The 27,848-nt window shown below is 39.1% G+C and overlaps 2 protein-coding genes across 3 annotated transcripts in view; both read left to right on the forward strand.

Moving 5' to 3' along the window:
• The first annotated feature begins 206 nt into the window (after positions 1-206).
• On the forward strand, positions 207-2,505 carry cytl1 (cytokine like 1). The gene is made up of 4 exons (XM_082548480.1): positions 207-414; positions 647-691; positions 924-1,070; positions 1,727-2,505. The coding sequence occupies exons 1-4, from the start codon at positions 262-264 to the stop codon at positions 1,769-1,771; spliced, it is 390 nt and encodes a 129-aa protein (XP_082404606.1). The 5' UTR covers positions 207-261; the 3' UTR covers positions 1,772-2,505.
• A 1,938-nt stretch (positions 2,506-4,443) lies between these two features.
• stk10 (serine/threonine kinase 10) overlaps positions 4,444-27,848 on the forward strand; it is a 41,639-nt gene continuing 18,234 nt past the window's right edge. Inside the window, exons 1-7 of one of the 2 annotated variants that reach the window (XM_082550121.1) lie at positions 4,444-5,131; positions 15,917-16,081; positions 20,460-20,508; positions 21,105-21,254; positions 23,990-24,062; positions 24,877-25,071; positions 25,704-25,785. In XM_082550121.1, the coding sequence (XP_082406247.1) occupies positions 4,973-5,131; positions 15,917-16,081; positions 20,460-20,508; positions 21,105-21,254; positions 23,990-24,062; positions 24,877-25,071; positions 25,704-25,785 (873 nt within the window). In that variant the 5' untranslated portion in view covers positions 4,444-4,972. Of the gene's footprint in view, positions 5,132-15,916; positions 16,082-17,711; positions 17,830-20,459; positions 20,509-21,104; positions 21,255-23,989; positions 24,063-24,876; positions 25,072-25,703; positions 25,786-27,848 lie in introns of those variants that run through there. The other variant, XM_082550122.1, reaches the window with a different exon arrangement.

A 27,848-nucleotide genomic window follows, 5' to 3' on the forward strand; every position in this document is an offset into this window, starting at 1 on the left:
AACTTCAAAGTTGTATCTTTTACTTTATTTTAAATTTGTATCCATTAGAAGAGGAGAATCGATGCTGAACTCAAATGCACACAATGCATGCAAATCTGCGTTATTGCATCACAAAGGATCTTCCCCTGTCATTCCTTCACAGTTATTTTGGAGTAAACAAAGGGTGTGTTAAAATCCATCCAGATGCATACGTGGCTCCATGTGAGCGTTGGTCACACAACCAAACCAAAGCTCTGCTGGTACACAAGGTGTCAGTGAGTCATGGCGATCTTTAAACACGTGTTGTTTATCTCATCTTTGATGCCGCTGATATTGAGCTACCCTTTCTACCCTCCAACATGCTATACTAAGGTGCTGAGCATGGCCCGGGACCTCACCCAGTGGGCAGCAGATTTGAAAAGGGACCCAGAGACTGTAAGTCAGCTTGGTAATTTTTTATTTTACTTTACACTTAAGTGGTATTTTATAACTATTCTAACTGTTTAAAAACTTGTAAATAATAAAGATTCTGTACTTTACATACATAATTGTATATTATTTCAGCTGGCTTTAGTGACACGAGAAACATAATTTCAAAGAAATCATGGAAAGTCAGGAAAGGTTGTAAAATCTGTGAGACTTGATAGCTGTCATTCTTTTCATCCAGAGTTACTGCATGGCACACATGCCAAATCTCTACATTGATGTTCATGTAAGTATGTCTTTATTATTAAAAAAGAATAATAAAATGGCATGATTTTTGCCATATAACATTCCGAAAAGAAAATGTTTTCTGCGCTCTCCGTTCTGTCGATGATCTACACACATTGTTTTGAGTAATCTGGCCGTCCCTGCATTTTTGACGCTCACTTATGTGGTATTTTGACTCCAAACTTTAGCTGCAGTAAATCATGCGCAGGGACACTAATTGTTACTCATGACAGAATGGTTGTGTGATGTACAAAATGAGCACCTACCTCCAAATGGTGGAGGGCCTGCGACAGCGCCGCTGTGCTTACACCAGAGACGTAAGGAAGCTGGGTGTCACTATGCGACAGCTCTTCATCATCATGTCAGAGAGATGCCACGGGGTAAGACAAGACAAGCTGTCTAAATAAGTGTAAACTGTGCCATACTCAATCATATATCAGATATTAACATCCCATCTTGTGGGACTTAAGTGTGGTGTAGTGCATTTTTGCCTGGAAACTCTAGAAACGTCATAAAGTAAATTACAATTCATAGTTAAGATCAAACGTATAGCTCTGATTAAACCAGATTTTTATTGAATATGTAGTCACTGAGCTGCGTTTTAACTCACCCATGCACCTGATATAGTTTCATAAACTGAAAACAGGCTAACAGTGATGAGATGCATTCAAACTAACTGCTGTTTACTGGGTCACTCACTTGGTGATTTCGCAGGATTAAGCAGGGTTTATGATGCAGATTATGAATAACCTTCTGTGCTCTGTGAGCATTTGATCCCACTCACCTGATCTGTGATGTCAGACCCATCTGGGTCTGCTATTAGTGTCCTGACATGACTGATCTGCCCGTCTAGCCGAGGCCACAATGCCTCAGAGAAGGGTCAGAGTAAATTCACTTACATTAGAGAGAAAGGTAACCTTCTGCTGTGGCTTACATAAAGCATATACAAACATTATTTATCAAGTGAAAAACAAGTCACTGCTAAAATGTTCACACCTCCCTCACCGGTGTCCCATGGTGTGTTTTGTTTTCATAGGACTTGGTGTTCACAGCCTTTGACTGCTCTGCCCTGGAGCGCTGACATCCTGGATGCTGAAATATTTCAAGCTGCTCACCGAGAACGTTGATAGACAGCGAGAGTCTCAGTGGACATTCTTTATTTCTTCAAGTAATGACAGAAAAAAAAAAAAACCTGGAAGACATGAGTATGAGATCACCTCAGTAAACCATATTGTGATTCTGATGTTATAAGCATGCATTCTCTTTGTAATGACATTTATTACCAACTAGATGATAAAGCAAAATATTTTACAGAATAAGATGCATTATTTTTTTTAATATTACACAGGCTTCTTATAGAATGAATAGAGTCACATGTTTGGTTGATAGACAGTTGTTTGAATAAGTATGCAAAAACTTTTAATGCTGACTAATGAGTTAAACCCCTATGGAAGCAAATTAAAACTGAGCCTTCTGAGTACCTTTGATCTGCCAAATGTGATAAAAGACAGCATTCATTATATTTCTTGCAGGGGTTTTTTCACACACAGGGTGCCAGATAAGCATATTGCATAGTGCATAGTGGAGGTCATACTGACTGTATTAGGGCAGCGCTTAAGTAACAGTAACAGACAAGTAAAAGATCTGTCAGCCAAGACACTTCTATCTTGCTTTTGTCGTCTTTAAAAACATCTGTAATAGCCACAAACAAGCTACTAAATTGACGCTGAGGTGTGACTGTTCTGCTTTTATATGTTCCCAATGTGTAAAATGGACTTTGCAACACAATATAAGGTTTGGTATTAAAAGTAAGCTCCAGCATGATCCAGCAGTAAGCTTTATTGCATCTTACGATGGAAATATCACAGTAATTCTTTTGTGCCTTACATGTTTTAAATACAGTCAAAACTGGAACACATGACACGCAACAGTAAGGATTGTGAGGTATCTGCAACCGTCATTTTCATTTGCCATAGCAGGAAAATATCATTTGTGCCCCAGTAAGACAGTGCACCGGTCTTTTTCACTTCATAAGTCATTACATTTTTGAAACAAACATCCCTCTGTTTTATCTACTGTGTGAAACAAGCTGATTTATTCAGAACTGGTGATTTAGTTCTTATACTTTTAAGTATAAGACACATTTTCTTGTACCTAATATACAAGCTGGTATTCTAGGACATTCAGAGGGTTGGTGTGACAGAAGAGGATGGGACAGGGCGAGATAGAGGCAGATGATCTGCTGTGGCAACCCCTAAAGGGAGCCGCTGAAAGAAGAAGATGCAAGCTGGCTTCCTAAGAATAGAAGTTAAATCAGTTGAGTTGTCCAAAAATGTATTCTCCTTATGTCTCTAGCCATGCAAATAAAAAAGAAGATGACTAGGTTTCAAGAGAGGTTTAATTTTTCAACATGATTCCAAATGCACTGCCATTGCAGTAAAAGCATACATGGATGGAAAAACACACAATGGTACACACATCAGTCATCGATTGGTCTCCCCAAAGCCCAAGCCTGAACATTATTGAAGCTGTGTGGGACAGAGAACAGAGCAGAAGAGAGCCAATATCCAAGGAAGAGCTTTGAATGTCCTGCGAGAAGCATGGAGAACTAATCCTGAAGACCATTTAAAGAAATTAGTAGAAAGTCTGGCTAAGAGAGTTCATGAATAAAATACTGACTTTTAAGCTTGTTAGAATTATACACACTCTGTTTTTGCCTTAAATATTGCATTTCCATGCATGTTTACACGTTTTTATATATATTACTTGTTTTATTTCTCACCGATATTTCAACACTCAAAGAAATTTTACAATACTCATACAATAATCTTTAAAACAATCTTACTCAGTTGTCATGGAAGGTCATTTTCAGAAACATAGATAACCTCCCTGATATTCTGTTTGATGTGGACGGCTGGCTGTGTGTCAGATTGCCACCTCCAAGTCCACCTCTTCTCTTTTTATCAGTGCCACCGTCTCCAAGCTTACATTATAACAGTTCACACTACCATGTTGTAAACATTGTCTTTCACACGATAATGTGAAGTCATGGAAAATGTGTCAGGTGATAGGATCTTCAGAGAAAATGAGATAATGGCAGTGAATTAGAGGTTGAAATAATAATAAATTACATTATTTTTCTTTTGGGAAAGGGCCCCACGGACACCACTTATATAATTACGTATTTATACAAATATCAGGATTGACGACAAGTCTCCTTGATAATATGTCCATCATGTGTGAATGGGTGAATGACTGAATGTAGTGTAAAGCGCTTTGGGGTCCTATGGACTAGAAAAGCGCTATACAAATGCAGGCCATTTACCATTACCATTACCATCATTTTCTTCATTCTCCCGACGTCAAATTTCCCACATACTACGCAGAAAAACAATGACTTTCCCACTAGAGGGCGGTGTGGCCTTGCTTTTTCAGTTGAGTGAAGTTTAACCAGCATGTAGCTTAAAAGGAAATACAAACGAAAGTAAGAAGAAACCAGTGCATTTTCTTTTTGATATTGATTAATGAGCTTTAAAAACTGTAAACGAGCTGTAATAAAAAATCACCCAAATTTGTTTTCTTTTTTGCCCTTTAATGATATATTTTTAAAAAGCAAACAGAACACCTAAACAGGAGAACGAGAAGACAAAATCTGTATATAATGGTGTCCTAACTTCATGCATGCAGTCTAAATGTTCTTACAGGGGTTATACTTTGGTATACAGCACAGCTGTTGAAGTTGAAGGAGACGCCGCCGCTGTCAGAGAGCACGCCGAGCATCAACCCGGACATGAAGTCCTGTTTTACCGCCTCGACGCTGTATATCAACCGACTCGTTCTACCCAAGGAACTACATTTCCTACATTTCCATGTCGGCAGCGCGAGCGCTGTTCAGAAACGAGGTGGGGCTATTTTGAATCAACAAGTTGCCCAGCCAGACAGGCGAGCAGCAATTCCATCGTGTCTTCGTAGCAGCAGGTGGTCACCGCGCGCCCAGCACTTAACCACAGCCTGTTAATTGGATTACGCCAAGTTTCCACGACAGAGCCCACGGGCTGAAATGGACGGAATAGATTAACTTTTTCTTCTTTTTTTGTGAACCAGCCCAGTTCTCTTTTTCTTCTCTCAAGGACGCTGAAAGTGACGCTGTAAATTGGTAGATAAGACTTTCTTTTTAGCGGACTGCACGTTTCTGCGTGCCTAGTGCTCTCGTGCTCAAGACAGTTTTTTTTTTTAAATATATTTTTTTCTTTTTAAAGTTGAAGTTAGTACATTGTTAATAATGGCGTTCGGTAGATTCAGTAAACTATTTCGTCTACCCACCATGGATATGAAAAAGAAAGCCAAACAGTACGAGCACGTCAATCGGGACGTCAATCCCAACGACATTTGGGAAATTATTGGCGAGCTGGGCGACGGTGCTTTTGGAAAGGTCTACAAGGTAAGTGTGTTCTCAAAAGACACGAGGCACCTGTTGTCTGACAATGCTGTAGAACCCCAAGAACCCCATTTGTCCTCAAATGAAGTAGTCCTCTCGAAATGTTGATAAGTTGCCTGTTTGTGCTTATGAAAACTTCCTTGAATATCAAAAAGTTACTTAAGTTTACTCTGACAAAATGTAGTAAACGTCCTAATATATACTTTATACCAGTTTCATTTCAAATGGGTGTTTCTGTGTATTTTTCCCCCACCTGTCACACACTTTAAAGCCTTGCATCCTTTGGGTGTGGACTAGTTCCATTCACCTGTGGGTGCTGAACCATCCCAGCATTGCTGTAATATGACAGATATCTGAACTATGTTGCTGGTCAAGAGTTCTTATGTTAAACAGACCCATGCAGTCATTACATTAACTTTGGCTGTCATGTGAAAGTTTTGCTAAATATTTAGAATCAGCATGGGTGACTACTACTTCTGTGTGGCTCCTCGATGCACCTCTCTTCTTTTCTCTCTCAGGTCTGACCTCTCAGAACTTGTGTGAATGCAGTTGAAATTATGTATGCCATGTGGAGGATTTAGAAAAATGCCATGATGTGACTCCACTGTTGAGTCAGCCTGCAGGGACAGTGAAAGCACCTTAGCACCACCACCAGCAGCACCACCACCATCAGCACTTTGACTCAGTGGAGATATTTAATCTGGCTCTGTAAGACATTCACTGCCCTCTGCAACGCGGGGCACAGGCCTTCTGTGTCTACACAGCCCAGTGGAGCACAGTGAAGGTCTTTGACACATCAGGGGCCTCAGTGGAAGAAGTGATGCTTTAAGCAGAATTCTGCACTGAACAGAGAGCGCAGTCTTTTCAGAGGACCCCACCTTGTTTAGACTTTTCTTTTTTTTGTTTTTACTGGAAAGTTTACATACATGTGGGGAAATGGGTGTGAAGAGCACCATAATGCTCACTATTCCAGCAAAGCTATTGCCACGGATGCAATTTAATGAAAAGAAAATAGTAACATGGCGATCAAGTTATAGCTAGAAGTGAAGTTGCATAATTTATCTTAACAGTGAAGCATACTATGAAAACGCACAGTGCTTTGAGTTTTCTTCCTGAGATGCTAAGGCAGGGACCTGGTACAAGGTTCTTTAAATCTGAAGAAACCTTTAATAAGCTGCTGTTTATTACTCAGGTTTTAAGGATTACTCAGGTTTCTAAGTGCAGAAGTACACACAGTCCACTTCAGCTCCAAAGTGTTTAAAGCTAAAGCCAAATGAAAGTGGCTGGTACATCTAGTGTGATTAAGTGCTACTTAGACAACTGGCAAGCTTACAAAATGTAATGTCCCTTCCACACTATATTTGCCTGGGTTCCTGTTTCTCCTCCTTCAGTTGGTTGGAGGAGGACAGCTCCACACCTGCAGCTGTCAGATGGAGTGGAGGGAGGCAGAGCAAGAGCAGACGATGGCCAAGAGAGGAAACTGTGGGACTGCATCAGGAGACGGCTTCCTCTCGCTGCTCCCAAACCTCAGAATAATTGGCCCATCTGTGGGAGGGAAAGGCCTTGTGTGGTGAATTGTACATGCTTTCAGATGTTAGAAGTATTTGATAGAGCAGGCGTGAGGGAAGGAGGCTCTGTGTCCTGTCACTTGTGAGATCATCTACTTGTCAAACTGTTTGGGGGAGGGCAGGAGTCACAAAAAAGATGGCTGTTGATGTGCAATGGGCAGCAGGAGAAGAAAGTATAAATTTCATTTGTCGGACACCGCTGCTTGTAGAGCTTTTTTTGTTTTTGTTTCGGTCTTTGAGATTGAGGACAGATTTGTGTAATTGTGCAGTTTTGCTAGAGAGTACCGAGTGCTCCACACAGGCTGATTCTCCAAAGGTTAATGTCACCAGCAGGAGAATAACAACTCCCAGGCTTAAGGGTAGTGCTAAGGACAAATCAATCTATGTGTGTGCATGGCTGTAACCCAGGAACAGTGTGAAAGAAGGATCTCATAAAATGCAATATACTCCCCCAGTTATCGAATATATTCTTCCCTGTAGGTGAAACTGTACTTTTCCATTATTGAAAGGCTGCTAGGAAAAAAAATATGACTGTCTATAAAACTTAAGCCTGTGTTTCTAACTTTTTTATTGCTGGAGATTGAGGGTCAAAATATTGTGCAAATATCTGTCATCCAAGTGCTATAAGTACAAGCGTGCACTTGTGTTGGTTGATACTTTGATGCATAAATTACCTGAATGCAGAATATTCATTTTGTTAATGAGTCTGAGTATCACAGGACGCTACAGATACAAACATGTACTCAAACATGCTGTTGTTTACACCTTCTGGTGCTCTGTTAATGAGGTTAAAGTATCACTGTCCAGCAGCAGTTAAATGGGATTATAGAGCAGCTAAATGGAAAGCCGATGTTTCTAACACTGCATTTATCACTCGAGGGCCAAACATATCTTTAACCTTAGAGCACATTTTACTTGTCAGTAAGTTAGTTTTGAGCACAAAAAAAAAATCTGTGTGCAATCAGTGCTACGTTTAGATTCAAATTGCAGTTAAATTTTATTAGCACTAGTTAAATGCTAAATTGGATTTTGATGCTTGTTATCAGTCTTTTACTTGCTGGTTTGTTTCGCAATGTAATGCACACACCCACAACACTGTGACACTTCTGTCTCCCTGTAGGCTTTTTTTTTTTTTTTTTTTTTATAAACCATCACTGGCTAATCAAGTTTCATATTCCACTTCCTGCAGATTCAGTGTGTCATAGGATGATGTCTTTGCTCTGTGCGTGTTTGCACTTGTTGGAAGGAGTCTTGCGCTTGTGTATGAAGGTGTTGTGGCTGCAAGTGAGGCATGAAACAATTGAGTTGTATAGCCCTTCTCACTAATTAATGAGCCACGTGCCACTGAGCACACTAGCCTGCTGCTGCTAGTGAAATGTTTCCATAGACACACACAGGCTTTAAGGTTACGCGCTGTCAAATTCCCTTTGTGGGATGAAAAGCGCAGTGAATCTTGTCCCTGTTGGTCTGACAGTGTGTTCAGCCTGGATGTTGTGTAGTAGAAAGTGTGTAGGTGGCCTCAACTATGGCAAAAACGAAACGAGTACGGTAGTCGGCCAAGTGTTTAGGCCACAGTACTTAATGTAACGGATCTGATCATCTTTGAAACTTTTAAAAAACTCTATTTATGCACATTAGGTTGGAGAAATGTGGTCATACACCGGGCCAAAATGTTGTGGGAAATCCTGGACTGGTTAAAGGCATAAAACAAGACATTTCTCTTCTATGTAGTTTTTTTGTAAGACTTGCAGAAAATCACTTAAAATATGATTACCATCTACTGTGAAGTCAAAGAGAAACTCACATGGTGAGTAGGAGGGGGCAAAGGTTGCAACTTCCTTTTTGTGAAGGAAAGCCGCAAGGTTCATATGAAATGCTCACAGTTATCAAGAGTGGCTCCAAGACGAATGTTTAAAAAGACTTCAGTGGCATTGTCGTCACTGCTCCCGAGAGCAGGGTTTCCCTGGGTCTAATCTCAGGGAGCAGCTGGGCCCACGGTGACTGATAAGAGCCCAGCTGGATGGGTGTGGGCTCAGAATGGTTGGAGTCCCTGTTATCCTCGTGATGACATTGTCATCGGCATTTACAAAAGCCGTGATCTGTGTTTCTAGTTGTAGGTCTGAGGTTAATGATCTACATGATAATTTCTGATATGTGTGAGTTCATACTTGGACAGCATTAGCAATCGAGAAAATGAAAGATTTAGAATTTTCAGTTATATCAGATTTTCTACATTTGTGTCACTTGTACACTTTTTCTGATTAATCTGGTAATCATGCAGTACTTGCCCGAGCTTGGTTTTGTGGTGTGCTTTAAATTCTTCTAGTCTGCACTCAGGAAGTTTGACTCCTTTGTCATGAAAGTCAAGGTTTGAAGGCCGGTGTATCACTGATTAAAGAATTAAGTGTTACAGGTTTTCTTCCAAGGCTGTCTGTGGTATTGTATGTTATAACTTCCTGCCTCCCTGACCTGCTTTGTTTTTGTGACTTTGGGGTTGAATTTGGGGCATGTTGCAATGTTGATCACAACTTTCACATCCTGAAAAGGCTCATTGCTTCATTGTTAGGCAGTTTTTGTACAAATTTGTTCCAGTCAGGTATCCTTTGCCCAGTAGTCCCAGTAGTAGTCTAAATTCATACATTTGTGCTGTCTTTACAGTCAGTGGTTTTGATAGAGGAGGAAGAGTCATGCTCTGGCGTTGAAAGAAGAAAATATGTCAAACAATCTTTGTTCTTCACTGATGCGTTTCGCTGTAAGAGCTTCTGGTATTTCACAATAGAGCCATAGCTACATTCATGTCTTTAATCTATTTTTTTAAGGTAGGGGTTAGCCATAATGATTGGGTTTGCAGAGCCATTCACATGTCTAGGTGAAAGGTAAGCACTGGCTACGCAGCCTTGAAACATTTTAGTCACTTTTCTTCTTCTCTTACTTTACTTTCTTCTTGAGATTAGACCCAGAGAAGCCCTGCTCTTAGGAGCAGTGACAACCACACTGAAGGCTTTTTATCATTCATCTTTACTGTCTTGGAACTTAAAAAACCTAATAAACAGTAGCAGTGGCAAATTAGTAATTTCCTTTCCTGTTAAAAATATGTCATGTGAGAGTTATAGGTATGCTTCCTTGTGCCTTTTTTTTTTTTTTTTTTTTTTTTGGAAGAACATTTTTACTATGTCACATGAATGCATCATATCCAGTAAATAAAAGATGATGACTACATTAGTTTTCATACTTTACTGGGTAACATACTTCCACATAAACCATTTATACTGTTGACCTTTACGCCCAATCAGTATTTTCTATTTTTTTTTATCACAAAAAACACAATCCATTACTCCGTAGTGGTTTGTCAGTTTGGCCTAAAGTGTAGGGAGCTTGGGGATGGGGGGGCTCCAAGATAGTGGCTTGGGCCCTTCTCAAAAGCTGCGAACAACAACCTTTACCAAGAAGATAGGAGAGCTGGTGACTTGACTGGGTGGATGAATCCAGGCAAATGCACTATTCAGTCACTTCTACTTCCTATAAGGTCTAATTGCTGTACGCAAACAATAGCAAAAGGTGACTCAGACGAGCTTTAATTATTTTGATCAGCTCATTTCTTTCCCACCTTTAAGCGAGTGTCAAGCCCACTTTAGAAGCATTTGCTTTCTGATTCATACTGGAAATGTGAAGGTGGCAGAGGCAATAAAAAGGAAATTAGGACTACAAAAAGTGAGTCAAAGGCATCCCCAGCAGTAATGAAGAGGTGTGAGTTGTATATGTGAGCTAAGAACCACATTCTTGCTCGCAGACATGTGGGAAGGGCCTGTAGGGGCGAGGCGGTTCACAGGTTTATAAAGGGACAAAGGTCTACCGTGCACACATTCTCCTGAAGGGAGCTGTATGTGTTTAGTGCCTGTTCAGCCTGTAGGTGAGTGACCCCAGAGAAAGTTCTCTGTGTAATCAGTCACATAAGGTCACCTCGTCCCTTGACATGTCACTTAATTTTTTTAAATGTTCTTAACAATAACAAAGATACATTTTAAAAATGAGGAAAACGTTAATCTAAGTTTATTTTTAAGGTTGAGATTAGGGTTTTAGCTGCTGTATTATCCAGGCATGTGCTTTTGAATCAAAACATCCACATTAATCATTAATACTTTAGTCAACACAGGATATTTAACATTATTGCTTCCAGTCCTGATTAACTTTGAAAAGACTGCCACACAAACACAGGAGACTGGAAGTGTGTGCTTTTGTATGTTTATGTTTACTTAGTCTATCAGTACCTACAGTATGTGTGGAGGTGGACACACAGGACAGTAACATCTGTCCTTGCCCCTTTCTAATTCTTTTGTCTAGCAGGAGCTTCAGAAAGTAGTATGGGAAAACTAAGTCAGGCAGGTTTGGCAGACACATTTCATATTTACAGCTTCGCGTACAAAGTGAGGAGGATGGACTGGGTTTATTGCACATGTGTTACATTAAGTAGACTGAAAACCATATGAGAGACTTAAATCACCTTCAGAAAGATGGGTACAGAGGCACTCTGATAGTAGGCTGGTGGATGATTGATTAAAAAAACATAAAGAAAATGAAAAGATGCAGAAGAAATGTTTTCTTTTCACAGTCTCTGAGATATTATTGATCTAAAGGTTGCCAGAAACTATTTTGATAGGGAAATAATAATTTTTCTAATCTGAATGCTAAGAATTTGATAGCAACAGGCTCACAAATGGTAACTCTGTTGCAATCTTTGGAGTTATGCAATGTTGGAGTAAATGAAATATTTTTTGGCAACTCTTTGGTTTTTAATAGACCAAATTAATCTGCAGATTAAATAATGGCAGTATTTAATTGCCCAACAGCCCAAATTATAAGTCTGTGGTCCAGGTTAATAACTCAGCATTCTGTAGTCTGTTAGTTGATGTGTGGTTTAATCAGATATTTTCAGAATTTACAAAATTCAAAGTGAACAAATGCTTAGGCCGTCTGTTGAAATGCCACAAGAGCAAATGGTAAAACGGACAGAGAGCTTTGAACCATGAGGACAGACAAGAAACAAGTTCTTTAGGTAGAAACCATGGAAACCAGACCAAAACAAAGCCTAAGACATTTGTTCTCCTCTGGAGTAGAGTCAGAGGAAGTAAAGAGTCATCGGGTTTGAAACAGTGTTGTCTCGTGGGATGGCAACGGCTACAGTATCAAGTTGACTATATTTCTTCTCCTTAAGGGGTTGTGGGTGTGCCGTCGTTATGTAATAAATTAGATATTTATGTTTTCAATAAAGCGTGATATTTTTCCCTATTCAACTTTAACATCTGGTGCCCGAGTATGCTTTTTAAAAAGTGGAGGAACTTTAGTTATGTCATGAGTGAACATGTTAAGAATGCTGTAGGTGGCCCCTGGGCCAGCTGATATCAGTGTGTGTGTCATCTGCTCTATAACAGATGAGTTGTGTAGGAGTTGCAAGTTGGAAAACTGTTACAAGTTAGAAAATGTTGTCATATTTCTTGCATAAAGTGCAAAAAAGGGTACAATCCTTCTTATATGGGATGATGTGGTGGAAAACATTTTCAATTTTTTAGTTGGGTGCAATAAGCACATTACCATTTATACACCAAAACGTGCACATATGACTGCGTACACTTGTGCACTGATGTGGTGCTAGTTTCCAGAAATTCAGCTTGTCCTTTGAGATTTGATGTTTGTTCCTTTTAGTGGAATGTATACAGATGGTAAGGTGCATATATAAACACGTTTGTGTTTATATACCATGCTTGAGGATCCTCATTGACGTAATGCATTCCTCACTCCACACAAAAAGGACCACATAACTGCAGGACACTCACTTCTCTCAGTCTGCCCATTGAGTCTACCCCCAACCAGCTGAAGCCCAGAGGCACATTCCTCTGCCTTGCTCCCACTGAGATGTAAAGGGGTGTGTATGTGCGTGCGTGCATGCCCGCATGTGTGCATGAGAGACGGGCCTTTCTGAGCAGAGTCTGTCTGATGTATGATTTTATTTTTTATTTTTTAATTAAACGATTGATATGGATATTCGACTTAAACATTAAATGTTTCAATGTATTCGTCAATATTTGTATTCTTTTTCTTTCAAACACATAAAAACTCCACCGACTCCCCTAACATTTGTCATGTTTAGCTATTTGCTCACTCGGTTATGCTTTGCCCGACTGTTCTTGTCTACCCTGTTGTCGTGTTTGCGATATTGTTGTGTGTTGGGATATTCCAAACACATATTCCATTTGTGTTGCCAACAGGGAAGTTGCAAATGTCTGAAAAAAGGAAATATTGGAATTTTAAATATCCCAACATGGGTAATAGTTGGACTAGATGGATTAAAAAAATGCTTAAGGAGTGTGTAAGTTTAACCTTTCTCTGAATCATTTTACTTTACACTCTACTAGTAACTAGAACTCCAATAAACCTTCTGGAATTCAAGTTACCTTTTACTTAACAAGGAAGGCAGGTCTGACAAGGAAGAATTGTACTAAATGAGAATAAAATATCTTGTTTCGAATTTCTTAAGTGTCTGGAGAGTTTCATTTTGTACAAGGAAGTTAAGAACTTAAAAAAAAAAAATCTGTTGTACTAAAAATAAGGTTACCCACACAGTGTTGACTGTGTGTGTCAGATGTGCTTTCCACAGACATGTAGTTGGAATTGTTAGCTTGTCAAAACATGCATTTCTTTGGAAATCTGACCCCAGATGGTGACTTTGTTGAAGCTGATACAGCGCTATTGCAGAGAGCTGTAATGTTAGCAAAGCAGTTGCAAGAGTTTGGTGTCTGTGTTTACTGTTGAGACTTGTTAACAGACTGATTGTTTGATGGCAAGAGATCGCATCCTGTTGAGTCACACTTTAGGTTAATCTGCTGGTGAAAGTTTAACTTCTCCGGAGCTCTGTTAGGTAAACGCGCATAGTCCAAGGAGTACTGCGATGAGGATGTGTCGCTGTGAACCTCATGTGTTTGTTCAGATGTTTTCCCACAGCCTCTGTAAACCATGAAGGATTCAGATACCAGACTTAATATAGTCTGTTTCTGCAGGCCACTGGGTGGATGTAGACCACAACAGGGTCCAGATTTCACCAGGATAGGCAGTTGTTTCTTTTTCTTTGTTTTTTTCCTTATTTAGTCATAAAATCAAACACTTGTGCTCATTATATGCACATGCATTGACCATATTAATCAGACAACATTCATGATCGTGATGAAACCATCACTTCCTAGATATTAGATTTTTACAGCAAAGAAATTGAATTGATATTTTTTTAGGGCAGGTTTAAATGAGGTGTAGCAGATGACCCCGCCTTTAGCTATTTGTTGTTGACTTCACTTTAAGTCTTCATTTGTCTCCAGTTGAACACTAACAATGATTGGAGTGAATATTTACTTCTGACTGTAGAAACACATTGAAAAAAGCCTGCCTCATACACGAGAGAGCGTCATGTGTTTGATGCTGTTTGAGTCACTCTACCGTTTGAATGTTTTGTTGCTTTATTTTCTTCTCTTTACCACTCAGAGCGATGAGGAATTCTTTGTCTATGCGTGTGATGGGTTTGGCTAAAGTGGCATTTTCTTCTTTTCAGTTCCTCTGACTCTTCAGTTGCTCAGGGGAGGGTGTGGAGCTTCCTTTCCAGTTTTGCCTGTAAATGTTAGTCAGCATTTTAATTGCTGTCGTGTGGATCTTGGAGTGTCTTCTTCCGTTTGGCTACAGCATGGACAATAAAGTCCAGCACAGATTGTGATCAAAGTTATCTCTTTTGAACAAACTAAGACTTGAGACTCTTGGTGCCAGATAAACTATGCAGGGCACGTTACCATGATTCCCCAGTGCATTGATGGGAGTGGAAAGTTACGTACTAATTTATAAATGCAGCTAGTTCATTTAAAAAGATTATTAATGCAGTCTACCAAGAGCAGAGCAAATTAGTTTTGCCAAAAATGAGCAGACTTGACAAGGTAGTGAGTAAGATAATATAGTGTATGCTCAGGTTTTACACATGTGTTTCTCTCTGGAAACTGTAATTCAAATAAAAGAGAGGCAACTGGAGAAGGAGAATCAATATGTTTTTGATATAAGAAACTCTACTGTTAGAATTCGCTGTTGAGCATCTCATCTTATCTCTGCATAAAACTGACAACTCAGGTGGAGTCCAGCATTTATCCAAAGGAGGGTTATAAAAATGGTAAATGGCCTGTATTTGTATAGCGCTTTTCTAGTCCCTAAGGACCCCAAAGCGCTTTACACATCCAGTCATCCACCCATTCACACACACATTCACACACTGGTGATGGCAAGCTACATTGTAGCCACAGCCACCCTGGGCCCCACTGACAGAGGCGAGGCTGCCGGACACTGGCGCCACCGGGCCCTCTGACCACCACCAGTAGGCAACGGGTGAAGTGTCTTGCCCAAGGACACAACGACTGAGACCGTCCAAGCCAAACCTCATTTATCATTAGATGTTCCTGTGCTGTGTGCCTAATCTCAGGCATTGTTCTGTCTCTAGAAACTCAGAGTGAGAACTCATTGAGAGACTCATTTAAGGACGGAGCTAATGCTTTAGCACCGAGCTCCGAGCTTTGAGCCATCCATCTTTGTCAATTATGAGCTCATTTTGATAATTTCACCGCCTGACATTCCAAATAAATTACCACTCTTACGGGAAACTATCACAGTCACATGAGGCTCAAAATGAGATGCGCCCCTAGCACATTTTACTGTAAATTGCACGTTGCAAAATTCACATTTGTATGATTTTAAGTACTGTGGAAAATGTACAGAATCATCTACCAACACATTTTGTATTAATTATGGCTAGCTGGAAAAATACCTCTGACTACGCCATGACACTGCACCTCTTTAGTTAATCACCAACTGTAGATTTTCAAACAAAAAGGGGGCCTTTGAACTGTAAATGTGGCCCTTAATCTTAACATTGGTCATACTGTGTATTTATTTATTTTTCCCTGTTATATGGGCCATGAAAAATTAAATGTTGGCAATAACCTCCCGCACTGTTGATGTTTTCTGTATAACTAAATGATAAAAATTGGTCTCTCTGGAGACCTGAAACACTTAAATTCACAGGGTTGGTTACTTTTGCTTTGAAAGTCTTTGAGCACAAAAACGGGAGGAAACTGAGTTAAAAAAAAGGTCTGCCATTACTCATGCATGTTTCATTTAACATTGATCTGTTTTCCTTTCACAGGCCAGAAACAAGGAGACAGGAGTTCTGGCTGCTGCCAAAGTGATCGAGACCAAATCTGAGGAAGAGTTGGAAGATTACATAGTCGAGATTGACATCTTGGCTAAATGTGACCACCGCTACATTGTCAAGCTGCTTGATGCTTTCTATTATGAGAATAAACTCTGGGTAGGTAATGCTGAAATCTGAATGAGCAAATCAGACAAACCACAGACTTGCTGCCCTCTGGCTCTTTGTTTTATTTTTCTTTGGCTGAACATTGTCAAAGAGGTTAACCACAAACACTGACACACTATCTTTACACATTTTAACATGATCTGGATGGAGAAAAACAAAACAAAGCAATTAAATAAATTCAACCTTTTTCAATGATTTTAGGCTGAAATTAGATTGGTGCATAATGCACTAAAGGAACTTCAGTCGTCTTCCTCTCAAAACCACTCATAACCAGGACCCAAAAAAGCCATGACACACAAACCTCAACAGTCAGTGAAGAGGGTCAAAACAAATATTTTCACTGTGCATGTTGAACGGCTGGTGGGATGTTCCGTTTCACTCTGTGACAACTGTTTTTATTGCAACAGTTTTATCTTGAGTATATTTCTCCTCCGTATGCAAGATTTGTTGTAAAAATAGTGATAAGAAGAGTCTATTGCCTAAATAGGAATGACAGAAGAACCCCTGGCTGACATAATGCATCAGAAATGACCCTGATGATACTACAAGAATGAGGATTAATCTCAGCTATGTTTCCCCTGCTCTTGAATCATTCCTTCTTCTCACACATACACTGGGTCAAGTGTAAACTTTTCAACTCCCTCTGTAATCTCCCACTCTATCTGGCCAAGACAAATGGTGACCTCACGTCGGGGCATGATTTTAAATATTTGAAGAATTACAAGGCAGTGTTAAAGCTAAAGATAAAGATTATTGCGGTTACTAGAAGTGCAAAATGTAGATGTTTAGTTTGGCATGTTTGTGACTCTTCTGTTAGTTTTCAGTTAATTATTAAGCATTAGAATTGTAAGCCTTAAATCAAGCATGACAGAACTCGTAAGCTATTAAAATTCAAGTTAACACTTAATGAACTGCTGATCAGTCAAAACTTTACCAGAGGTGTAACGCAACAAAGCCAAACTCATGTTTTAATAAAGAATTAATGTACTAAAAATTGCTAAACACAATGTAATTATGCTTTATTGCATACATGCATTAAACCAACAATGAATTTAGTAGTTGACCTAAATAAAATGTGGAGGGGGTTGAACATTGCCCATGAGTCAAAGCTGGACCCTGTGCAACTGTTAGGTTAGCTTGATAAGTTAAATGTACATACCTCTCTGCCCGTTGCTTTCAGACCACATGTTTCCTGTGTTTTGTGGCTTCAGAGTAACAGGCCTTGTTTGTCATGTGAATTCTGAGCTGTCTCCAGTAACTAATGTGTTTCTCTGTCTAACACATAATTACACTCAGTGTCTTAAAAGTATTGGAAATGTTTTTAAAATGTATGTAAAGTATCTGTGTTAAAGATTGTCACTGAAGTGACAACTGGTTGTCTGTAATTAGTTTTTACAAGAGCACAATCTGGAAAAGTTTCTACACCTCATTGCTGTAAGCACAACAATTAGCCCAGTAGTTACTGGTGGTCAGGCCCTGGTTACCTCCAATTGGGTGGACTGGGCAGTGTAAGTCAGTGCATTCCAGTGACGACCCACCCGCTCTGCTTTCTACCACAAAGAGAGAAGACAGTGAGAGGCTGTTTGTTCCAATCTGGTCTGGAGGTTAGCAAGGCAGTCTGGCCCACAGCGTGAGAAAAACGGGGCCTTTAACGTGGAGATGGGATCGCTGATGTCAGCACCGAGAAGAACAAACAGGGAGAGGCAAAGAAAGACGCAGGAGAAGAGAGGATTTAAACAGCTAAGAGAATATTTCATATCATTTAGCATGTAAAAGTACATTATCCCTTAGTATTACTCATAGTTAGCTATGCAAATTTTCTTTTTTTCTTTTTTTTTCCCCCTAATGAGTGCTCTATGTCTAAACGGTCTAATACTACAAAAATCTGTGTTACTTTAGGCATGTGCAACTTGGCGCTGTCAAATGTGTCAGTGGTCAGAAACTCATGAGGTAGGCTTAAAGTGGGTAATGGGTCAAGTCTTTTTTTTTTTTTTTTTTTTTTTTTTTTTTTTGTGTGTGGACCGGGTGCAGCCTAAATGCCACTACACTCTTCAAGTTTTGCCCATTAAGACAGGCTTATGGCTAGGTTGAGGGAATCAAGATCACCCACAGTCTGTAGGCCTGGATTATATTGAATTCATAATATTATATATAATCTTAAATAGGTCATTGAACAGTACCTAGTCCTAGATACAGTGAGAAATTGTAAGTGCATTACTCTAGTCAAGCGCTGTACAGTTTGACAAAGAAAGAAGACTTTCTAAGGGTTTTTGGGTTTTTTTTTTTTTGTTTTGTTTTTTTTACACCACCTTGCCTGCGTTTTTGAAGGTTTAGTTATCCTCGATTGTATAACATTTTTTTTGCTGGCAAATAGCCTTTTACTTTCCTTTGCCGTCTGTTAAATTGAGGTAAGAAATCACTGTGAAGGTACAGAGTGGCGAACTGGAGGAACACTGCGGTGTCAGCTAAGCCTGCTCCATTTATTTTAAAGCTTTTAGGGGTTTGTAGACTTTATCAAGTTGTGTCCAGCTGTACTCGGAAGAAAAAGACACTCATAAATTGTCCTAATGCTTTTTAAGACACTTGAAGATAAAAAATCACCCCTTTAGAGTAAAATGTGAGCTATATCTTTAAACAGGGGATGAAGTACACTGGGTTATTGTTTAGTTTTTTTAATTTTTTTTTTAAAGTCTCACTCTGACTCAAATACACAGGGACACTGAGTGTATGTGTGTGTTCAGCCCACAGTGGTTATGAATATCATGCAGCTTGACCAGTTGGAGCGCATTCTTTACCCACAGCATCACACATCATCCAAGATTCTTTCACGCAGCGAGAACAAATCTTTGCTGCAGACACACTGATGACTACACAAACCAGTTGCCTCTGTCACAGCCGAGTAATGTACAGCTGTTTAGTTTGGCCAGCGCTTTGTGCTACCACTAAAGTGCAGTTCGTTTAACTTGGAGAGTGGTTTTTAAACAGAAGTGAAAAAAATGGGCAGTGGTGAGCAGGAACAGGGATGTGGTTTGTAATAAAAGGTGTGATTAACCACCCTCTGTAGTGTTGAGAATATGTAGAATAAACAAAATATTTTCAGAGTGTATATATACTGATAATATTGATGGGAAGAAACTGCACATCAGTTGGTACACATTTTAAAATAATACATTCTGTTCTTATTTAACTTTTACAGATCATAATGGTGGAAGGATGCATATCAACAGGAAATGTTAATTTTTGAAGTGTGTGCGAAACTCTTTTTCCTTAATAATCTTCTTACTTGAAGAATAAAATGCTAAACCTGACCTATGTTAGATTTCTGTTTCTTCTTTGTTGATCAAACAGTGGAATCTTAAAACAGGTTTTTAGCTACTGTAAAACAACTTAAACACGTGGTAAAACTTCGATCTAGTTCAAAGATATAAAAGCTGGAAACATGCGTCATACACAGGCCAGACAGTCTTTCAGCTGTTTATTTAAAAAAACTAAAAATCTGATATGAGACTAACTTTTAAACAGACTAAGCAAAATGGAAGATCGCTGATGACACATGGCAGAGCCCAAACTAATGAAGTTTGTCAGCGTGACAGAAGAGCATTGTTCCACCTGGTGTTCAATGCCAAGAATGGCAGCCCTCATATTCTGATTCTTTGCAAAGTATGTGCGCCTTCACGTGACCGCGTGTACACAGAGGTATGCATAGTTTCATACCGTCAGACGTGCAATGGTGTGGTTTCACCTTTTGGTATTTGTCGTTCATTGTGCGGGTTTGTCTGGGCTGAAACTCCACGCCTTGTCCAGCGCCTGGCTGATGCTTTGGCAGTGTTGTCATAGCAAGAAAGACTGATGATTGTAAAAAATAAAATGAGATCACACAGCAGGTATGCTTCGTAGTACCAAGAGTTCAATTTTGGAATCAAAACATAATTATAAATGAAGTATGTGCTGTGAAAGAAGTTCAATCTTACTATGGTTTTCTAATAGGTGTGTTTGAGGACATGGCTAATAAGACTCCATTTAGGAAACCTCTTCAGTTTTTACCTCCTCCATCTGCCTTTTCTTTTACTTTACTGCTGAACTGATGTGTGTTTGGCAGTTTTTCCTCTACAGGTAGTGATGACATAATTTAACAGGAAGGACACACTTCTGATATAAATTTAGATTTTCTGCTTTTATGTCCCACTGAAAATCCTTCATCTTAAAGTATATTGATGTCTCTGCTATCACAGACACATTAAAAGCTTCATCAACAGCTAAGTTCAAACTCATGAAACACAGACTTTCACTGACTGTTTTTCAGCTTTCAGTTTTATTACTTATAATTCCTGGGTTAAGTTTAACACCAGTTTCTCCCCCCCCCCCCCAGATCATGATTGAGTTCTGCCCTGGAGGCGCTGTGGATGCCGCCATGCTAGGTAGGCCATTCTGTCTCTGTATTTTCATTTAAAAATCTTTTTCCTTTACAACAACAGTTGGTTTCCAAACCTCAGAGAGTGTTTTTATTTTTTTGTCTTTTTAAAAAAATTTTTTAAGTCAAAATTAGTTCTTAGCTTTCATGACCGTATATGTATTTAAAAATCTCAAATTTATCAGGCAGAAAATCCTGAAAAACAGCATCATACTACAGCTTTATTAATTTGACCTTGAAGCCTTGAAACAGTCAGACATAGTGGAGTCCTCCTGTGTGGGAAATCCCCCTGGTGTTTTCACTGGGTAATCCACATCCTCGTAACTGCCTGCACCCCATCTGCAGCTAACCAAACACAGACAGAGATGAAACGAAGTCTACAGGGCAGGATTATCTTGGATGTGTGAAGGTTTTTCTAATCTGGGATTACTTATCGGGTAATACTACCTGATCTGCTATGGTGGGTTTAGTGTTGTTTTTTTTTTCTCATGGAGCTCACACGGTAGCTCTGTACTCTTTATTTTGCCATGATTGTATGAATTACAAGGATGCAGTGTTCCGTCTCTGTTGCTCTAACCTCTCCTCCTCTCCTGCCCATATCAGAGTTGGATCGGGGGCTGACAGAGCCCCAGATTCAGGTAGTTTGTCGCCAGATGTTGGAGGCGCTAGACTACCTCCATGGATTGAAGATCATCCACAGAGACCTGAAGGCTGGTAACATCCTCCTAATGCTGGATGGTGACATCAAACTGGGTAAGTGTTTAGTTTTAGATGTTGTGATGTTCAGGTTTTTCATTTCTAGCAGAGTGTAATGCATTGATCATTTTTTTTTATTATAGAGGCATCAAGGTGGACAAAATGATGTTTTGTTTTTGCAACCACATTTGTATGAACAGTCAGAAAACTGCAGTACTGTTTTGAAAACTGAGATTTTATTTGATATTCAGGCAGAAAATATAGTACAGACTAATACAAAGTATTGGTTGCTTTTCTTATTTGACTCGAGCAGTTTTTTAACCTCTTAAAAAACATTTGTGAATTTCAACTGTTGCATTTTACTGCTAAATTAATTATTGTGGGACTAATTCCCAGATTAATGTATCATTCACATTGATTATTGAAGGTTATTTCTGGGGTCTTGGCTAATCTTTAGGTTCATTGTTTCTTTGACATAAATGCATGCCACACATAACATGCACAGTAAGAGGTCCTGCACTCCTCCTTTGCTGCTGTCAGCGAATCGCAAGCACTGTGTGGGAAAACTGTGATCTGAGAACATTGCATATTTTTATTCATTTATTGGCTTTTTGAAGCGTTCCTCACATTCTTCAAATTTTATGGCTGGACGACAAAAGTTGGATCCACACTCTAGTTTGTTTTAGATTGAAGTGTTGTGTTCTAGTGCAGTGCTTTGTCTAAGTGCCAGGTAAGCAAGTGCTGAATTGTCTAAATGATTGCATAACATTTAGGATCCTCAGATATGAAACTTTAGATAACTGTTTATGGCGTGATGTTTTACCTTCTTTACTCTGATTGACTCTCTGATCATTTTTACTGAGCTAAGACCAAAAAAAAAGAAATTCATATGACACATTTTTGTCAAAAAGTGTGCTCATTAAGCTGCATGCCAAGAATCTTTCCTGCTTACATTCTTCTCCAGCTCCACCACAGTTGCCTATAATCACTGGGAGTTGCCTCTGTAAACCCATTATGTCATGACATGGACTCATTTACGGTCTTCAAACTTATCTAAATACATGTTAATTCAAACAAGACAGCAATTAAACTATCTTTGAGGTCAGCTAAAATGTCTGATCTTCATGAAGCATTCATGCAGTTCTTTTTTGGATTAAAAAAAGTCTTTAATGATTTTTACGAACTTATTTACAGCAGTTGTGACCAGTGCCAAGAATTGTTGATGATGGCAAAAAAAAATTGCTCATAATTCCTGTTGCTGTATCCAGGTAACGATAAAAACAAAAGCAAATGAATATTGGATCAGAGGTATCATGCCTTCCTGCTATCGTCATGAAGGAAACATTATTTTTAGCCTATACGATTTGCCAATCCGGTTATGCCATGTTGTTGTATCCATCGTTTGTCCGTCAATTCACAAGAATCGCTACAACTCCCTACAGTACTGGTCAGAATTTAAAGTGACTTGCTACAGTGATGACCTTCACACAGATTTTTCTCAAACACAACGTCACATTTGTCGTTCTCAGTGGATTTCAATTCAGTTTTTGATGATGATGATGATAACCTGTGAACAGTGAGGGCTTGTGAGTCAGTGATTACATCTGTCTCCCATCACAATTTTGTAATTTTATTCTCATCAGGAAATCCTTGAGACGTGTCTTTAAAATAGGCTTAGACCCAGGGATCAACTGATTAGAATTTGACGTTTAAAGGTCAATGTGATCTCATGTAATAATTATTTGGGTCATAATAAATTCTAAAGTCAATGGTCTACTTCATTTTGCTATCAAAATGTTATGCAAAGAAAACATTGTTCAGCACTGTAATGGAAGATGAGCATATTACATATTTTGTCGAATACTGAATTAGTGATGTTAATCTTGGACCCTAATGTAGTAGACATGCGGCAGCGGGAACAAAGGAAAAACTCAGAAATTGGCTTCAAGAGGCAGCAAGCAGCATCTGACACTTAGACCCTCGAATTTGATGAGTATAAACTCTGACTAATGGGCATAATTGAAGTGGTAAAAGATAAAAGCATAGAGGTTGCCACTAACATTACTTCACTTCTTTTGGGACTCCTGCTAAAACCTGCTATTGTGCACTAGTTCCTGGAAGTGTAGAACATAATGAGAGCCCTGTTGTAGGTAATGAACAACTATTTAATCCGTTTTGTGTTGTTTTTACCAAAAACATAGTGTTAACTCTTATTCAATGTAAAATAAAAGGACTGCTTAATTTCAATGTCTCTGAGATGTAGAAATCCTTGCTGCAAAAGCTCAGACTGTTTCAAGTGATGCATTTGACAGTGAAGCCAAAGATTTTGAATTGTAGTCTACAAAACCAAAAGTCATTTAAGAACCCATAATAGAACATGCCAGTTTGTAATTGAAGATGTGACCCTGCTGCCTTGTGTGCAAAATCTAAGCGCTACTGCCAAGCACTTCTCTAACCCCGGCATGGTACACATGATATTCCTTCTGACAGGCGGGAGGAAAAAACTAAAGTGAAAACAAGACCCCTGTAATCTGGAAATCTGGCAACTTTTTTAAGGAAATAGGACTGCTATAAATTTACTGTTTCTGGATTTGTAACTCCAAAGATCACACAGTCAGGATGGCTTTACAAGCTAAAAAGTATTTGTCTACCTCATGGGCGTGGTTGTGGGAAAAAAAAAAAAAAAGCCGGAAGTTTTTGAATTGGTTTCATTCCTTCCTTCTGTGAAATGCTAGTGAACGTCTTTCCTCCATCACGTGACTTTTCTTTTCGTTTTTCTTTTTTTCATGCAGCTGACTTTGGTGTGTCTGCAAAAAATACCAAAACGTTGCAAAGAAGAGATTCTTTCATTGGAACACCATACTGGTAAGTTTACAGTTTCAGTCAGCAACACTGGGGGCGGGGGGTTGGCTTAGTACGCTACATTCAATGCCTTCAATGACTATATAAATTACACTCTACTTTTTCTAAATCCCATATTATCATATAACAATCCTGCTCCCTGATTTGCAACATTATCTGTAAATCTATTACTGTTATGCAAAACAACTATATTAAATGTTTACTTTAATATAATTCATATACATAGCACTTGTGAAGATATCATCTATGAACTTTAAAATTAGTGGGTCAACCCTTTTTGACTGCTCACAGCACTTAATACCTGAGAGAAAATGATACTGTGCATACAGTCAGTATTCATTGCAATCCTTCATTCTTGTCAAATAGTGCTCCTCCAAATTAGAAATGATTCCCAGCGAACCTTGTTCCATTGAGCCTTCCTTTATACCAATATGACAGTTAAACATTTACTAGAACAGGTTATCATTCATCCCCACCATCCCAGCTCAATTAAATCATAACTGTGTACAGTCCTGATCGGATCAGGGAAAAAAACTTAATCTAAAATGCTACTTTTTTGACTACACTTAGTCAAAATTTGTATCTTATTTATATTACATTTATGTATGTGTTATTACTTAATTACATCTTGATGGTTATTTTAGATTCTTTACTTGTTATTTTATTTATTTATTTAGTTATTTATTTATTTTTTTAACCCATGGGGAGCTGCATGTTTTTAGTCAACAGAGTATTTATGTGCTGAACCATGTGATGCGTTTGTGGAGGAGTTTGCATGCCACAATCTTTAATGTTTAACCTTATTTATCTGTCTCAGGATGGCTCCAGAGGTGGTCATGTGTGAGACAATGAAGGATGCACCATATGACTACAAGGCCGACATCTGGTCTTTGGGAATCACTCTGATCGAGCTTGCGCAGATTGAACCCCCACACCACGAGCTCAATCCCATGAGGGTGCTATTAAAGATCGCAAAGTCTGAGCCTCCTAGCCTGGAGCAGCCAAAGAAATGGTGAGAATCTGAATTCAGCTGTTGCACATTTGGCCTGCAACCGTCTAGCATAATATGTACAGGCTGCGAAGAGGAATTTGTTAACCAGAAAGTGGGGAGTTTGAAACCTGCCTCCATGATTCATAAGCTACACGATAGAAAATGGCAAGTGGAGTCAACGGGGACTTTTATTTCCCTGTCTAGATTTCAACAAGTCATTTAATTTCAATCACTTCCAAGTACTTTGCACACTTGGTATACTGTAATCTGCTCTAGACAGTCATGCATCAAATTGTCCTTCCCTTTTTCCACATGCCAACCATTTTCCAGCAGAGGCTGCACTTAAATGAGTGCCAAACTGTAATTTTTTTCTACCTTTTCTTTAATGAGATTAAATGCGCTGTAGCAGTGAATTTATTACTGTGAAAGTGAAGTTATCAGGTAGAGGGAGATTTAGAAAGGGCCGCTGATTCATTGTTCCTGCTGAGACCTTTTTTTTTTTTTTTTTTTTTTCTTTCTTTTCTTTTTTTTTTTTTTGCACAACAAAGCTGCGCACAAAGATGGTCTAAAATGGTTGGAAATGTTACTTAAAATTATTTTTTTGTTTTAACTGTTTCTTCACTTCACTTCTTCTTTTCTCTTATTTACTCAAGGTCACAGGCATTTAATGACTTCCTGCGGAAATGTTTGGATAAAAACCCAGAGACTCGCCCAACTGCAGCTCAAATGTTGGAGGTAGGCTTGATGCTGTGTGTAACTGAATAGTAGTGAATATTATACAGTGCTGCACTTTGACATACAATGGAACATCATACTCTGTCTTTGTCTTGTACTGACACACACACACACACACAGATCAGTTTAATCTTCTATTTTAAGACCTGAATACAGTGATCTGTGCCAGGTTGGTGTTCCATGGCGGGCACAGGCATGCAGGTGAAAATGAAATGCTTTATAAGAAATTGATAGTGTAAAAGTGAAAAATTATTAGGTAGAAAATGTGCAGTAGCCAAAATGTAATGGTAAAGGATCCTGAATAAAGACACTATCATAAAATATCCTTGAAGGTTTAGATGGGAAGGACAAAAGAAATAAGAAGCTTTGGCCTCTTCGCGAATGCCCCCACCCTACCCTCAAAAAAAAATATTACCCTACAAAAATGTTTTCGACATTATTCATCTCAGAAACAGAATTCAGATTCTGACCATATTTTGTATTCGTCAGCAAGCTTATTTGATGCCTTTTATAGACTTCACTATACATATGATCCTGGGCAGACATGGTTCTAAGCAGCTGTTTGATTATTAAAGGCATCATCATATGGTAATTCTAAGTTGTGGCAATGAAATGCAAATATCTAAAGACGAGCTTCAATCAGACTCTAGATTTCAGAGCCAGTAGAATGAGCAAAGCCATGAGCAGGGTGTGGATTACAGAACAAGAGCAATGTCTATTAAAATTCAGAGCCACAGTTTCCTGTCTGCATCCCATAGCTGAGGAGCTGCCAGCTATTTACATTCCTGCTCTCAGCCAGTGGTGTGCCAGGATTAACTTGAGTTTGCCACCTTTGGCCAATTAGAGCGAGGCAAAGATGAAAACCCTAGTCAGGCCTGCAGGGAATTCTCCATGTGTTCTCTAGTGGGGAGGGAAAGAGACAGGCGCGGCCCAGTTTTTGGTGCTGTGCTGCAAGTTTTAGATGTTTATCATGTCCACTGCCTCCTAACAGCTGTAGGCACTTGTGGGCGTGGTCAGATTGAGGCTTTATGATGGATGTTGCATCATGTCACTTTGCCGGCAGTTACCGTCAGATATGTTACAGGCTTTAGGGTGAAGTGAGCAGATGTGGAAAAATACAGGTGAATAAAAAAGTCAGAAAAAATATCCCTGGTGCTGGATAGACTAAATAAGGGATATAAAAATAAAGCTTTGCAAAGTCTTTGTCACTAAGCTTTTCACAGGAAACAAGAATTGGTTATAAACATCTTTTTAACCTCTTCCCTTTTTTTGCCATAATTACTCTGCGTCTGTCCCACATATGCGGCTGTAAGGAATGTATACAAAAAAACATGACACAGTATCAGTCACTGTGGGTGTGTGGCTGGCCGGGAGACCGTCTGGATGACTAGTATTATATTGAATCCAGCGTCTCCTCCCATAGTTTCTCATGTGCAGGGTTTTTATGGTGTTTTTGGCAGAGCTGCCCTGGAAAGCATATAAACATTTCTGAAGTAGAACTTTGAGTTAATCTTGGTTGTCTAAACTTCATAGAGTATATCTTAAACAAAAGTGTAATCTTCTAATTCTGCAAACAACTTCTTTGAGACAGAAATCTGTCCTAAAGTACTAAATTTGGGTTAATAAAGTCAGTTGAGTACCAAAATTGCACCTTGCCCAGTAAAATTCTTACCCCTAACTTAACTTATTAAAGTCCTAACCCTAAAAACCGTCTTAACTGCCAAACCCTCCTTCAAAAATGAAAATTTTATAACTAGTTAAATTTACATCATTCAAGATCTAAAACTGTCCATAAAGATGGAGGGACAAAAGCATACACTTTATTTTTATTCCTGTGCATGTACACCTGACCTTTTTGCAGGTTTCTCTTCTAGTCACCTAATGGTCCATATTGTGCACATTTAATCTTTATACAAAGCCATGCGCACCAAATCTCCCCCTCTCTGTCTAAAGCAATGCGAAACCTATAAAATGGTGCATATATCCACTGGCACCAGTGCTAACACTTAGTCTTTTTGCCCTGTGTTTTGCCTCAGTGAGGATGTGTTTACCTGGAGTATGGG

Source organism: Aulonocara stuartgranti (assembly GCF_965226115.1).
Source record: "Aulonocara stuartgranti genome assembly, chromosome: 10".
Lineage (NCBI taxonomy): Eukaryota > Metazoa > Chordata > Actinopteri > Cichliformes > Cichlidae > Aulonocara > Aulonocara stuartgranti.